The sequence below is a fragment of the Elephantulus edwardii genome, unplaced genomic scaffold, assembly GCF_000299155.1.
Source record: "Elephantulus edwardii isolate Elephantulus edwardi_28Jun2011 unplaced genomic scaffold, EleEdw1.0 scaffold00061, whole genome shotgun sequence".
Taxonomy (NCBI): Eukaryota; Metazoa; Chordata; class Mammalia; order Macroscelidea; family Macroscelididae; genus Elephantulus; species Elephantulus edwardii.
The window spans coordinates 7,243,975-7,258,719 of NW_006399811.1; the positions used below are offsets into that span (position 1 = coordinate 7,243,975).

Genomic DNA, 14,745 nt, shown 5'->3' on the forward strand with positions numbered 1-14,745 from the left:
TAAACTGACTCAACCCTCCAGTCAAGTCTGACTCATAGTGACTCTCCCGCAAATTTTAAGGCTGTAAACAGGAGATTACTCCTGTTTCTCTCACAGAATAGTTGATGGATTTGAACCACAGACCTCCCAGTTAGCAGCCATACACAGTAGAAACTATGTCACCAGGGCTCCTTTCTGGTTGGACAAGATCCTGTGTGGTGCAGACTGGAATGCAGGCTGGTAAGGAATCTAGGACCCAACACACACCCCCATAGCCCCCACCTTTTGAGGTTGTGGGCAGAGCTGGGCATGGCAGGTCAAGCCTGGTGTCCTGAAGTGAGAGGCCTGGAGCTGGGCCTAGGCAGGGGTGGAAAACCCCTAATTATCATAGCATGCAGTCAAACTCAGGACCATGGGCACCATACACAGTTATTTTGGAGTACTCAGATTGGCCTCCCTGGTCCCAAATTCTCCAAGGCACTTTCATCCACACCCAGAGAGCTACCTGGACCCTTGGAGCTGTGGAACAGGCTGGAAGTGGTTGACTCAGGGGGCACTAGGGATGTGGTTGAGGCATCTTGAGGGGAGTCCAGCGAGGTACCTGCTGATGTCACTGTCAAAGTCATAGGTCTGCATATGGTGTCTGGGTCACATGGTTGTGTGAGCATCCCATCAGGGCTCGGAGAGTCAGTCAGAGGACTTCTGCCCATGTCCTGAGGGACAGTAGTGCTCAGTACTGAGGTCATCAGGTGTACAGGGCTGGAGGACATACTCCGAGTGGTGATTCGCGGGGTTCTGGCCCAGTCTTCTGAAGCCCAGGCGTCCGGTGGGAAGGTGTGCTCCACCAGGTTCCGTTCCACCGTCCCCTGGGTCTTGAAAGTCACAGGGGCAGCGCTGATCTCTAAAGGAGGAGAGAAAACAGCTGTGGACCCTGCTGTTCCCGAGGCCTCTCCCTCCCAGCCAGGCTCTGTGTCCTTGCAGGGCGTGGGCTCCCTGGGCAGTGGCTGGTCCTGGCACTGCCCACCCAATCCACATAGGGGCTGGCTCAGAGGGCCTCCTGAACCTTCTAGGGTAGCCATGTGAGAACCAACTTATAGATGAGAAACAACACAGACTCCAACTCAGTTTCTGAATCAAATCTGACAACAGTCGCCTGCTCAGGCACTATCATTTTCAGAGTGCAGATCACCCTCCTCAGCAACTCACAGAGATTCCCAGTCTAGACATCCACCCCCTCCACTCCTGACTGCACACCTCATCCACCTGCAGCTCATGCCACCTGTACCGCCTCTGCCACCCAACCCTTCACTCTTCTTTGCAAGTGAACTCCTACTTAGCCTTTAAAAGTTACCAAGTCACCTCCTCCAAGAAGCCCTCCTGAAGATGACAGGGGCTTGAGTAACTCCTTTCTGTTCCCACCCTGTCTGTGACCACTTTCAACACAACACCCTCTGTCACCAGCCCCCTTTCTAGCTGCCCACCAATGACTTCAGGATAGTCCCTGCCTCTACTCTTGGTGTCCCCAGAGTCCTTACCAGTGACAGTGTTCCCACAGAGCAGCGGTGCTATCAACATATATGCACAAATTAATAGGTTTTTGTGATCTTGAAGGGAAATATGATTGCTATTGTCTGTAGGAAGTTAAGCTCCTAACACCAAACTGGCACCTCTGTGGTAGTTCTAATTCACCAGTCACTCTGAGGGAGAAGGAAAAGCAAGTCCTCTATACTTTATGTCCTCAAAACACGGAGTGATGTCTGCGTCTCCTGCAGGTGTGTGTAAGGGAGCCACAAGAGCTGTGATTCTGTGCTCGGTTGTCCTAGACAGCGTCAGAACTCTTGGGGAGCAATACGAGGTAAGAACCAGGAAGATGCTCGGAGTACATTTACCATGCTATAGGAATACTAGCAAAGGCAGATACGGTGTGATCTGGGGAAGAGAGGAGAAAGGAGAGGGAGTGGAGACCAGGATGGGAGCCCGACTGACTTCTAACACTGGGAGGTGGCTGTTCCCGCAGCCGTTGTCTCAGGAGCTCCAGGGTAGGGCTAACCAAGCAGACAGCTAACCAAAAGGCTATCACTGGCAGCTCGCAGGGAGAAAGATGGCCAGTCTCCTCCAGTGGCAATTTACAGCCTCAGAAACCTGAGAGAGAGTCAAAATGGACTAGACGGCAGTGAGTTTGAACTTGAGTGCTTGCCTTGTCCAGTACACACACTGTATGCAGTGCCAACGACTTATCCTCCGTCTGCTTTCCTGCTGATGTTTGTCAGGCTATTTCATCTGCCAAGAAGGATTTTCTGACTTTGGCCTCTTGGTGAAGCCTCTATTACCTTTTGTCCAACTGCCATCTTCCAGGCAGAAGGGATCCCTTCTCTGAGAACAGAACTTACCACACACTTACCCTATGTCTTGCCTCCCTATTGGACCAAGCTATTAACAACAAGGTACACCCCCTGCTTCTCTTGGTATCCACAGTACAATGTCCTCTCCAGAAATGATACCCAGGAAAGGATCCTTGAGCTAAACCAATCTAACAATGTGCTATGGGCTCTGGTGCCCTAGTGGGTAAGGAACTGCACTGCCAGCTCAAAGGCACACGGTTTGAATCTACCCAGTACTGCACAGGCCAAAGATGGGCCCCAGTGTGATTGCAGTCCTCTCATGAGATTTACAGTCTCTGAAAACCTGTGGAAGGGGTCAGTTATGAGTCAGCTCAGACTCCACATTATACAACCACCACCACGTGCAAAGCCCTGTTCTAGACCTGCGAGGGATACCAATAAAAAGAAACATCCCTCGCCCTTCCAGACTCTGCAAATTCAGTAATTCATAGTTGTGACCGTTACTACTCTTTTATAATTCATAAAATGACAGTGGGCCTAACTCCTGCCTAAGGAATCAGATAAGGAGTGGATTAGGAGGAATGAGTCAATAAGTGTTTCACTAGTGAACTGAGTTTAAAATGATGATAACCTCCATGTATTGATTACCTGCCACAAGCCAGGCACTGAGAGGACTGAAGCTGGTGGGTTTGTTTTTTGTTTGTTTGCATTTGTTGTTGTTTTTTTTTCTTTTGTTTTGTTGTTGTTAGGTGCTGTGGAGTTGCTAGGTGCCTGTGATTTATAGCGACTCTATGAACAACAGATCTGAACCTTGCCTGACCCTGAACCATCCTTGCCATCTCTGATATGCTCAAGCTGACTTTTTAAACATTAACAAATAGGTTTCAGAGAGGTTGGGAAACATGCCTGAGGCCACACTGTAAGTAGTAGAGTCACACCCTCAACCTTTGGCTGTCAGAATGCTGCTTTTACAGTCATAGTACCCTGTTATCTCCTCCAGATGCCGAGTCTCCCGACCTCTACCCTTATTACCAGGAAGGGCAGGAGGTGAATGGCTCTGGATGACTAGAAGCCCCTGAAGTGTTGACAGAATGTAGCCCGATGGGAGCCTGTGGCCCCCCCACAACCCCCTGGCTTCTGACTTCCCTGTCTGTAGGCTGAGCTGGGCTTGGCAGCCCAACCCAGTCTCCCCAGGTGAGGGGCCTGACCAGCTTCCTGCTTCTTAGGGCAGGTGGCTGGCTCTGCACTAGAGGCTCCACACTCAGTTCTTTGGGGCTCAGCTTGGATTCCCTAAGCCCACAGGTTCCCACACATTGTCATCCACCACCAGGGAGCTACCTGGAGCCTTGGAGCTGTAGGACAGGCTGGATGTGGCCACCCTGGGGGACACTTGGGAGGTGATGGAGGCACTGTGGAGAGGATCCAGCGAGGTGCCCACTGCTGCATCTTGCAGAGTCACAGTTGTGCATCCGGCATCCAAGTCTCCCGACAATGCCTTGTTACACCTCGGAGAGTCGGTCAGAGGACTTCTGTTCATGTCCTGGCGGACAGTGGGGTTCGGTGTTCGGGTCGTCATGGGCACAGGCCTGGAGGACGTGCTCTGAGTGGTGACCTGTGAAGTTCTGACCCTTTCTTTGGAAACCCATGCATCCCCTGGGTTTGTGGCATTGGGTGCCTCTGTGGTGGGGGGATGGAGTGTCTCAGGGTCAGCATCGGGCTCTAAAGCAGGAGAGAAGACAACTGTGGGACTTACTGTCCCAGAGAACCCTCCCCAAGATCCTTTAACAAGTCCAGCTGGTGCCCCCAGAACTGAGCCAGGATACGCTGTGCAGGGCTCCTGGGTCCACTAGGGTTCCAAGCCCTGCAGCCCCGGGCAGCAATTCTGCCCATTATCCCTGCCCACTCATTCTGGACTCCGATGAGCAGAGAGGTCCTCCTAAGCCTGCAAAGACAGCTAGTGGTGAGGCCAGGTCAGAGGTCAGAAGGGAAACAGAACATGCCCGAGGAACCTCTCAACCAGAGATCACTGCATGCACCTCCCCAGCTTGTTGTTTTCAGGGTGAGGGTCACCTTCCTTACCAACTCACAGAGGCCCCCCAGAATCAGAATTGTCACCACCTCAGCACTAACAACCACCCACCACCACTACAAAACACCCAAAAAAAACAACCAACAAACCACCTCCAGGAAGCTCTCCAGATGACTTCAGGGCCTAGAGCACTGCCCTTCTTGGTGTCCCCACGTTGTCTGTGGTCACACTATAAACACAACGCTGCCTGTCCTGAGCCCTCTTCTGGAATCCTCACCAGTGGTAGTGACCCCATAGAGCCGAGAATGGAGGAATGAATAATGTTGTCTGCTACCTTAGGCTAGTCCCTTATATTCTCTGTCCTCTAAAAAGATAACCATGCCTTTGTCAGATGTGATTGTGCACTCAGTCGTCCTAGATAGCATCAGAACTCCTGGTAAGCAACATGAAGTGACAGCTGGGAAGAGGTTTCAGGAATATTTGATATTCTAAACAAGAATCTGCACTGCAATCCCGAAGGACGTGGTTCGAGGCCACCAGCTGCTTCATGGGGAAAGGATGGGCAGTCTCCTCCCGTGCGATTAACTCCCTCTGAAAACCCAGTGGAGGGTCAGCTATAGGTTGGTTCCAATTTGCTAGTGCTCAACAATGACAAAATGGGAATGCTAACAGGGGCAGAGATGGTGTGAGCTAGGAGAAAGAGGTGCGAAAGGAGGGAGACTGCAGATCAGCGTGGGAGCTGGTGTCTGGCTTCGGGCTGGGTGGGAGGCGTCTTTCCCTGAGGGCAGTGTCTGCCTTCTCCAGTGCTCATGCCACACCCAGTACCAGCCACTTAGCTCTCATCTTCTCTCTCCAGAGGAACCACAGTCAGGAGAGATTTTAAGAGGCATCCCTGCTCTATGTCTCTGCATGTTGGACCTCAGAGGCCTCACAGATGATTTTCCTCAGCAACCCATTCGGCGAGCTTTGGTTCCGTCTCCCATGCCAGCCCTTGTTACCTCGCAGGGTGGACTTTCTGGTCTCCCAGCCCTGGAACCTCAGGCTCCATGGTCCAACTCAGGAGAGGGACCTTGATGGTGGATGATCTTCTGCCAAGCCCACCTCCCATCATGATGAGAGCACAGACGGCCACTCTAGCATTTTTAGTCCTCATCTATGACCTTTTGACTTGCCACTTTTGTAAGCCCCTCGCAGGGAGGGTCTCTTGGGGTCTGCCCTGGACTGCTGCCTGCCAAGCCACCTTCTCCACTCCTCCAAACCTGGAAATCCCAAGAAACAGCCATGAACAAGTTTAAAGAACCCATACAGAGCAGAAAATAGAAGTGGATACTTGGCCTAGCAGATGGCCCCAAAGTCACTTCAGAGGATTCCATCCAGATCATTGGAGATTCTTCTGGGTCCAGCTTGCCAACAGATGGGTCTGGAGAAAAATGCAAAGTGTGATTGTGAGTGTGGCGCTGTGTGAGAAGTCACCAGACACTCATGGGCCAGCCTCACACACACTCACCCCAGTGGGATCACACCCCACTGTGAGTCCATCACTGAGCCGGGCACTTTCACAGTCTTTAATCCTCAGAGCTGTTCTTTAAGAGCAGAACTACTACTCCAATGTCACTGATCTCCTCAAATCCAAAACACAAAGGAAGCCACCACATCCGCCAAGACCCAGGGTAGATTAGTGGCTACCAGGGAAATGCAGCGACTGCTAGTGATTCTAGGCTTTCTAATAGGGGGGTGCTAAGCGTGTCCTAAAATGAAACAGTGGGGATGGCTGTTCAACTCCGTGAACACACTCACTACACTAGAGATGATTTACCCTTTAAAACAATAGATTTTTGTGCTGTGTGAATTGTAGCTCAATAAAAAGAAAATGCATTAGAAAGAAAGGAGAGGAGAGAGTTAGGCAAGATGGAGCCTAATACTGAGAGACGCATGATGCCCAAGACCCAGCATGCACCTGGTTGCCCTGCATCCGGTGACGCAGCAATGCCCCGTGCTCTCTGCTGAGTACTCACTCTGTGCCAGGGGCTCCACCAGGTCCTTCCCTCACTCCATGTCTAACGAAATCAGGTAGGCATTATCTGTCCCGTTTTGATCCACATATTATGAGACAAAGGAGACTCTGAGATGCTGCTCACCTGATTACTGTCTGATCCCAGAGTCCAGGCTCTTAACCACTTCGCTGTCCAGTAACTCATTTCTGCTCCTTCCCTGATAATGCACTGAGGCTGGTTGGGGTCCATGCCATTCTCTGCAGATCTCTCAAAATTACAATCGCACAGCTTCCTCCCAAGTATAGTACAAAGTCTCAGGAGCTGGCCTCAGAATTTAGTTACTCACCTAGTCTACAGATACCTTCTTAGACCAGATATACTCATTCCCCATTTTGTTCTCACAAGGCCCAGGGCTAAACGGTTACTCACCGTAGAAGCAGATGAAGGGCCGCAGGGAAAAGCAGGACACAGCGTAAACCTTGGGGTCAAAGTTCACGTAGATCCGAAGGCCGGCACACAGTCCTTTCACTAACTTGGGCACCGTCAGCCAGTTGGGGATATAGTGACCCAAGCCGCTGGACCAGCTCATTGACTTGGAAGATGCGTTGAAGAAGAGCCCCATCCAGGCCTCTGTCTCGTCTGTGATGGACTTCAAGGCCTGCTTGTCTGCTTCACTGACCACTTGCTGCAGATCAGCCAGGTCCGTGTACTGTTCACGGCAGTACTTCAAGGCTGAGAGCCATGTCTTTTCTCGGTTAAACCGCGTGAAGGTCCGCTGTCCAATCTGGACCTCAGCTTGGGGCAAAAACCATGGAGAGCGAGGCCTGAGGTCCTGGATCTCTTGACCACTCAGGACTCATAGCTCCCAGGGCCAGAAACCTGGCCTGAAACTTGCCTGCTAGGTTTGCTCCAAATCAAGAATCTTTACATTAGTTGATGTTATGTGTCAATCATAGTGGAACTGAGTCATAGCTGACCCTTAGCGGGTTTTCAGAGGCGGTTAATTGCAGAAGAGGAGACTGCCCACGTTTCTCCCATGAAACAGTTGCTAGATTTGAACCACGCTGCTCCTTACCATTAGGCCACCAGATCCCCCTGTGAATCTCATTGTTGTTGTTGTTGTGTACTGTAGAGTTGTAACTGGCCCATAACTGAACCTCCAGGGGGTTTTCAGAGACTGTTAATTACTAGGGAGGAGATTGCCCATCCTCCCACAGAGCAGCTGGTGGTTTCAAACCATGTGCCTTTGGGATTGCAGTGCAGCTTCTTGCCACTAGGCCACTAGTGCTAGACTAAATACCAAGATGGCATAATGGATGAGAGACCATAGCAGAAGCTCATGGAAAAACAAAACCAAAGAACCAACACAAGGGAAGCAAGAAGTGAAAACCTTCCTGATAACTGTATGACCTGGGTTGGTTATATCTAAATTTCTCATTTGTTTATGGGGGATAATAATGTGTCTGCAAATGGTTTGATGCCATCTGTGTGGACAGAGAAAAAAAAAAACACCCAAAACTCATTTCTATTGAATTGGAACCAACCCCTCACTGACCATCCATTGGGTTTCTGAAGTTATAAATCTCATGGGAAGAAATTCTCATCTTTCTCCCTTGGACTGCTGGTGTATTTGAACCACATTTGGGTTAGCAGTGCTATTCCTCCCAAACTAAGCCAGTAGAGCTCACGTGTGCAAGTAGCAAACACTTATTAAAGTGGTAGTTGCAACCTCAGACACACAGCACAGAGGCTCCTCAGAAGAAAAGCCTGGTGAGCTATACTTCTGAAAAACCAGATTAATCAATGAGCACGTTATGGGGTGTGTTCTATTCTGATACACAAGGGGTCTCCGTAAATTGGAAATGTATGATGGGTTTTTGTTTTTAATGAAGGAGAGGAGGACAATTCTGGTTTAGCATCAGCCTCACCTGTGATTTCCCCAAGGGTTAGAACTGCTTTGATTGGCAGATGGCCAAAGCAGAAAGATCTCAGAGGAAATGTTAAGGGAGCCAGAGTGAAGAAGGGACCTTGTGATGGACAGACTTGGGTAAAAGACGTAGAGCAGGCGCTCCCCACAGAGATGCCAGTGCCCCACAGCCTGGCCCTCCAGCCCCCCAGCTGGCTGGCCTGTGCAGGGACCCTGGGGCTCAGACTGGCCCAGCTGCCTGCCCTGCCTTGGGCCACCCTCAGCTGCTCCGTATAAGCCACGAATCTGATTCTAAATGATGAACGTTTGAAAGAACATGAACACTTGTAGCCAAGATCTGAGCTACCACTTCCCAAGGCCTGGCTCTGGGAAACATCCATTTTTGGGGAAGGAGGGTCACATCCTCACATTCAAATGGAGCCTCAGAAACCCCTGACATGTACCCATTCACCTGTACAAGAGTCGCCTGATATTTCCCTAATATTTTCTCTACCAAAACTGGTTTAAAGGGGATTTCTGATAGCGTAGTCCATAGAAAGTTCACTGCTAACCCAAAAGCCATCTTAATTCACCCACAGCTCTGAGGGAGAGAGGTGGACAATCCCCTGCAGTGTGATTTACAGCCTTGGAAAGGTACTAAGGGGTCAGCCATGAGTTTGTGCCAACTCCATGGCAATGAGTCTGAGTTTAAATTTATTTAAAAACCAACAAGCACGCCTTTTAGATCCTCAGCCAGGTGGATTGACACGTGACAGCAGCAGTGGGCTTGAGTGTGTTAGAGATTGTGATGGCACAGGATAGGACAGGGCTCAGATCTGTTGTTCTTAGGATTGTTAGGAATCATACTTGGCTCAACAGCACCTAGCAACATCAGGCCTTTAATGAGATTGGTGACGGCGTGTATTATGTGCTACACTGCTAACCAAAGGGTTGGTAGTTCGAATCCACCACCTGATAAGTGGAAGAAAGATGAACAGTTCCCTCCCAGAAGGGTTTACAGCCTCGGAAACACAAGGAAGGATCACCATGAGTTGGAATTAACTCAGCAGCAGTGGGCTTGGTTTTGGTATTAAGCTTTTACTAAGCACCTAGGATGTGTCAATCCTGAAACAGCCATGAAGCAGGCGTCAACTTTTTAAATTCTCCCTATTATCCAAGAAGGGAGCCCTAGTGGCTTGGCGGTAAGGAGTTGCATTGCCAACCAAGCAAGGTGGTTCGAATTTGGCAGGTGTTATGAATCTACCAGCTGCTCCAAGGGAGAAAGATGGGAAATCTCCTCCTGTGTACATTAGAGCTTCTGCAAATTCATTGGAGGATTAGGTGTGAGTTGGTTCAGACTTGGTGGCACATAACAATAGCACCAACACTGACCAGAAAATTAGATATTGTTATCCTCGCTTTATAACTGAGTTTGGGGAAGTTCTAAGGGTCCATGTGACTTGCCTAAATTCAGGTCACAGAAAGGGAAACGTGAGATTCAAATGTACGTCTGCAACCTCAGCAGCGCGTGTCATCTCTGAACAGAAGCAGAAAATCCTACTCTTCCAAGCAGATGGACTGAGGAATAATTATCTATAAACTGCTATGCACTTACTCATAGAATTTCTCTACACAAACAGGAAAAATAATTTAAGACAGTAACTGCCCAGAGGGGAAAAGAGTACAATCACCCTATCCATGGTGCCTAGCAGTGAAGAGGTGCGGCCCCCATCCTAGATTTCTGAGGTGACACCTGGGATGCAGGGAGGCAACTGGCAAATCCACTCCTCTGGCCCTGCAGAGCAGAGGATGGGTTCCCCTCACAGGCTTGTGCTGGAGAAGGAGCGGCTGAGGCCCCTGAGGACAAACAGGCAGAGGCGGGCGTGAGGGCAGGCGAATGGCTCCGCGGGCCGGTAGCGGTGCGCGAGTGTGAGGCAAACAGAGCCAAAGGTCCAAAAAAGCAAACACCAAGCAAGCAAGTACCTACCTGATTTAGGAGGGGCAAGAGTGGGCTCCAAGATCATGCGCTGCCCTACAGCAGGGTCTGCAAGAGAGACATAGGACACACGTGACAAGGTGTGAGGCGGGGCCTTGTACAGACCAGGAGCTGCCAGATGGGAGATGGGAAAGTCCAGCTCCACGTGGGGAGGCTTTTTCTAAGATTCTTTCCTGAATTTATTCATCAAAGGCAGAATGGGATTGCTGGGCAGGAAGAGCCCTGAAGGCGCATACAGAGTTGTAAACAAAAGGTCAGGTGGTGGCTGGGAAGCTGGAAGCTTGTGGAACAATTCAACTCTTTCCTAGAAGCTCATAGTGAGTCGAATTGACCGGATGGCAATGGGTGTGGGTTTTCTTTTTACTGCACAGTAAATACTGCTCTAATCACCACTACACCCCCAAAATCAAACCGACTGCCTTCCAGTTAGCTTCAATTTATAGTATTCCTTGTGCGTCAGAGTAAAACTGGACTCCACTGGGCTGGGTTGGGTTTTGTGGTTTGGTGTTTTGTTTTTTTTTTTTTTTTTAAAAAAAGCTGCTTTTTGTAAGAAAGATCACCAGACCTTTCTTTCTTGGCACTTTTGAGTGGGTCCCAATGGCCAACCTTCCAGCGAGGAGTGGAGTGTGTAACTCTTTGGGCTGCCAGGGGAATCCAGGCACTGTGTCAGCGACTCAGGCACTATTCTGCTGTGTGCCAACCATTCATTCCAACTCACATAGGCCCCATCCTACATTCTGGGAAAGTAGAAATAAGACAAACAGGACCCCTCTTCTTGAAGATCTCATTCCATGAGGCTGAAGTCAACAGATTCATAAACATAGTTCATATTCTGATGGTTCTAGTTAAGAGTTTACAGCAAAGTGAGGCATAAAGCAAGGAAGTGCTTTGGGTGGAGAGCTGAGGAAGGTCTCTGACCAGACCGGAGCTGAACTGAGCATAAGAAGAGGAGAAGGAACAGAAGGTAGAGGTGCCACCCCACCCACACCCCCACAATGAGACCTGGATGGTGCCCTGTGCTCTACACAGAGGAGGAGATGGGGGCATGAGGTGGGAGTGTGAGTGGAGCAGACTCTGACCCATACACCCTCCCTTAGGTTTCTGAAGAGGGAGACCTTTAACTCTATTCCTCGCTGTGAGATGAATCCCTCAAAATCTTTCCCTTTCTCTTTTCCCCAAGTCCTTATTGGGCAGAAAGACGAGACGTGGCAGAACATCACTTATGATCTTCTTTTCACTATGCTGATTCACACTCACATCTCTGATGGGGTCCTGAGAATGAAGGGAGGGGTGTGGGCAGAGGAGACAGAATCTCAGAGGACAGAACTATAATAAAGCAAAAGGTGTAGTGTCACAGAGTAATGACAACTGAGGTCCCTAGCTATTGCACATGGTAAGTAACCAAGAGGTTGGTGGTTCAAACCTATTTAGCAGCACCACAAAAGAAAGACCTGGCAATTGGCTTCTGCAAAGACTGCAGACTAGAAGAAGCAGTTCTATTTTGTCATATACATAGGGTGGCCAGAAGCCAGAAGTAACAAGGTAGCAGGAAGATTGACACTCTGTGTGTGTGTGTTGGGGGGAGGGGTGTCTGTCTCTTTCTCTTTCTTTGCCATTCCCCCAACCCCCTGGGGGAAAGAGCTGGCCCTGGACATGACTGGACACACCATAGTAGCAGATGAAAGGCTTCTGGTGTGTGCACATTGCAACCCCGATGTTAGGGACAAAAAACACTGATTTTATAGTGCCGCAGATGCCCTCTCTGAAGCCGGGTATTGCAGTCCAGATTGAGGAGATGAAAGTGGATCCACTGGACCAGCTCAGACCACCCTTGTCCTCATCGTAGAAGATGCCGACCCACGCAGAGGTGCTGGTCAAGGCGGAGTAGAGGTCACTGAAGGTGTCCACGGTGGTCAGGCTCTCCACGTCGGCAAGGTCTGTGTGGTACAGCCGGCAGTACTTCTGCGCCTCATACCAGCTCAGTGCTTTATCCACGCGACTGAAGGTCTTGTCACTGCTGCTTCCCAGCTGCAGGGCTAGGGCAGGAAAGCCTGTCATTGCTTGGTCCCTCCATCTCCCCCGCTGCTGACCCCTGCTTCCTAGAGCATCCAGCCCTGCCTGGGCCTCTCCTGTATCCTCTCCTGCTCTGCATCTCACTGCCTGCCTCCCCCCCTGCACTCAGCTCTGCCTCCAGGCCTCCCATAAGCTGCTCTCTTGAAAGAGCTGGCCACCTCCACTCACTCTCAGCACTTTTCCTCTTCTCTTTGCCTTACTAACTCCTTGTCCCTGGCCCTTCTTTGCTGTATTTCCTACATGTCTCAGTAATGTTTTGATAGTGCAGTCGATAGAGTGCAGTGTGCCTATTTCACATTGCCATTGACTTTGAACTGATTCAGTTACGACTGACCTTCCGGAGCACATTTTCAGAGGCTGTAAATTGCAAGAGAAGTGATTACTCATATTTCTCTATGAAAGCTACTGGTGGTTTTGGCCACCATTGTTGTTTTTGTTGTATGCTGTTGAGCTGGAACTGACCTATAGCTGACCCTCCAGCAGTTTGTCAGAGGCATTAAATCACATGGGAGAAAACTGCCTGTCCTTCACCCACAGAGAAGCTGGTGGATTCCAATCACATGCCTTTGGGATTACAGCACGACTTACCACTAGGCCACCAGAGCTCCCTGCACCACCATTGCTATTAATTGCCGTCAAGTCAAGTATGACTCATAGCAACCCTATGATCAGCCAACCAGAACCCTGCCCTATCCTGTGCCATCTTCATCTCTGAGACACTAGAGCCCATTGCTGAAATCACAGTGCCAATCCATCTTGTTGGAGGTCTTCCTCTCCTTCACTGAGGGTCTTCCCCTCCAACTTTCCAAGCTTGATGTCCCTTTCCAGGGAACAGCCTGCCTAGCTACATAACCAAAGTATGAAAGGTGAAGCTTCACTATCCTGTCTCCAAAGAACACTCTGGCTGCTCTTTTTCCAAGACATATCTGTTCTTTTGGCAGTCCATGGTATGTTCAACACTCTTCTCCAGCATCACAACTCAAAGACATCAATTCTTCTTCTGTCATCCTTATTCAATGTCCAGCTCTCTGATGCTTAACAGGTGACTGAGAAGACCGTGACCTGAACCAGATACAACTTAGTCTTCAAACTGACATCATTGCTCTTCAGCATTTGGGAGAGTTCTTGACAGCAAACTTAGCCAGTACAATACCTCTCCTGATTTCTTGACAGCTGGTAACCAAAGGTGTTAATTGTTGATCCAAGGAAAATAAAATTCTTGACCAGCTTCAGTCCTTTCTCATAATGTTGATTCTGTGATCAGGAACTTTTTTTCCTTGATATTAAGGTTTAATCTATACCGAAGACTGTAGTCCTTGATCTTCTGCAGCAATTATTTTCATATCTTCCTCACTTTCAGCAAACAAAATTACAACTGCCTAACACAGGCTGTTGATGAGTTTTCCTCCAATTCTGATACCACATTCTTCTTCATAGAGTCTAGCTTTGTAATTATTTGCTCAGCATACACGCTGAATAGGTATGGATAGGGAATACAACCTTGATGCACACCCTTCCTGATTTTAAATTATGCAGTGTTCCCTTGCTCAGTTTGAATAATAGCTTCTTGGTCTAGGTATAGATTCCAAATTAGCACAATTAAGTGTTCTAGGATTTCCATTTTTCTCAATGTTATACATAATTTGTTGTGATCTATACCATCACATGCCTTTGCATAGTCAATAAAACACAAATTGACATTCTCTGGTATTCTCCGCTTTCATCAAGGATCCATCTGGCATCACAATATGCCTGGTGCCACAGCTTCTTCTAAAGCCAATTTGAACTTCTGGTAGTTTCCTATCAACTTACTTTTTCTAACTTTTTTTGAATGATCTTCAACAATATTTTGCCTGCATGAGATATCAATGGTATTTTTTGATAATTTGTGCATTCTGTTGGATCACCTTTCTTGGGAATGGAGAGGAATATGGATCTCCTCCAGTCAGTTGGCCAGGTAGTTGCCTTCCAAATTTCTTAGCATAAACTGGTGAGCACATCCAGAGCTACATCTGTTAGTTCACACATGTCAATTGGTATTTCATCACTTCCTGGGGCCTTATTTTTTTTGCTAATGCCTTCAGTGCAGGTTGAACTTCATCCTTCATTACTTCCAGAAATGTTTCAGTGTCATCAATTCTTTTTTGGTACAGTGATTCTTTGCATTCCTTCCATTTTCTTTTGATGCTTGTTGAATTATTCAAGATGTGCCCATAGTATTGCAACTCGAGGTGTGAATTTGTTCTCCAGTTCTTTCAACTTGAGAAATGCCAAGTGAAATCTTCCATTTTTATTCTCAGGTCCCAGCTCTCTGCACATTTCATTATAATATTTTGCTTTTTCTGCTGTATATTATCCAAAACGACTGAAACAGCACATCAACAGAGGACTACCGGAAGTGCAGGCTGGGTTTAGAAGGGGTCGTG

At 48.8% G+C, this 14,745-nt stretch overlaps 1 protein-coding gene across 1 annotated transcript; it reads right to left on the bottom strand.

Annotated features, from left to right (window-relative positions):
- Nucleotides 1-3,597: 3,597 nt before the first annotated feature.
- On the bottom strand, nucleotides 3,598-12,304 carry LOC102870943 (macrophage mannose receptor 1-like). The gene is made up of 4 exons (XM_006887765.1): nucleotides 11,914-12,304; nucleotides 10,238-10,294; nucleotides 6,774-7,139; nucleotides 3,598-4,040 (listed from the first exon to the last, which is right to left on the bottom strand). Exons 1-4 carry the CDS (start codon nucleotides 12,302-12,304, stop codon nucleotides 3,598-3,600), a joined length of 1,257 nt encoding a protein of 418 aa, XP_006887827.1.
- Nucleotides 12,305-14,745: the final 2,441 nt, after the last annotated feature.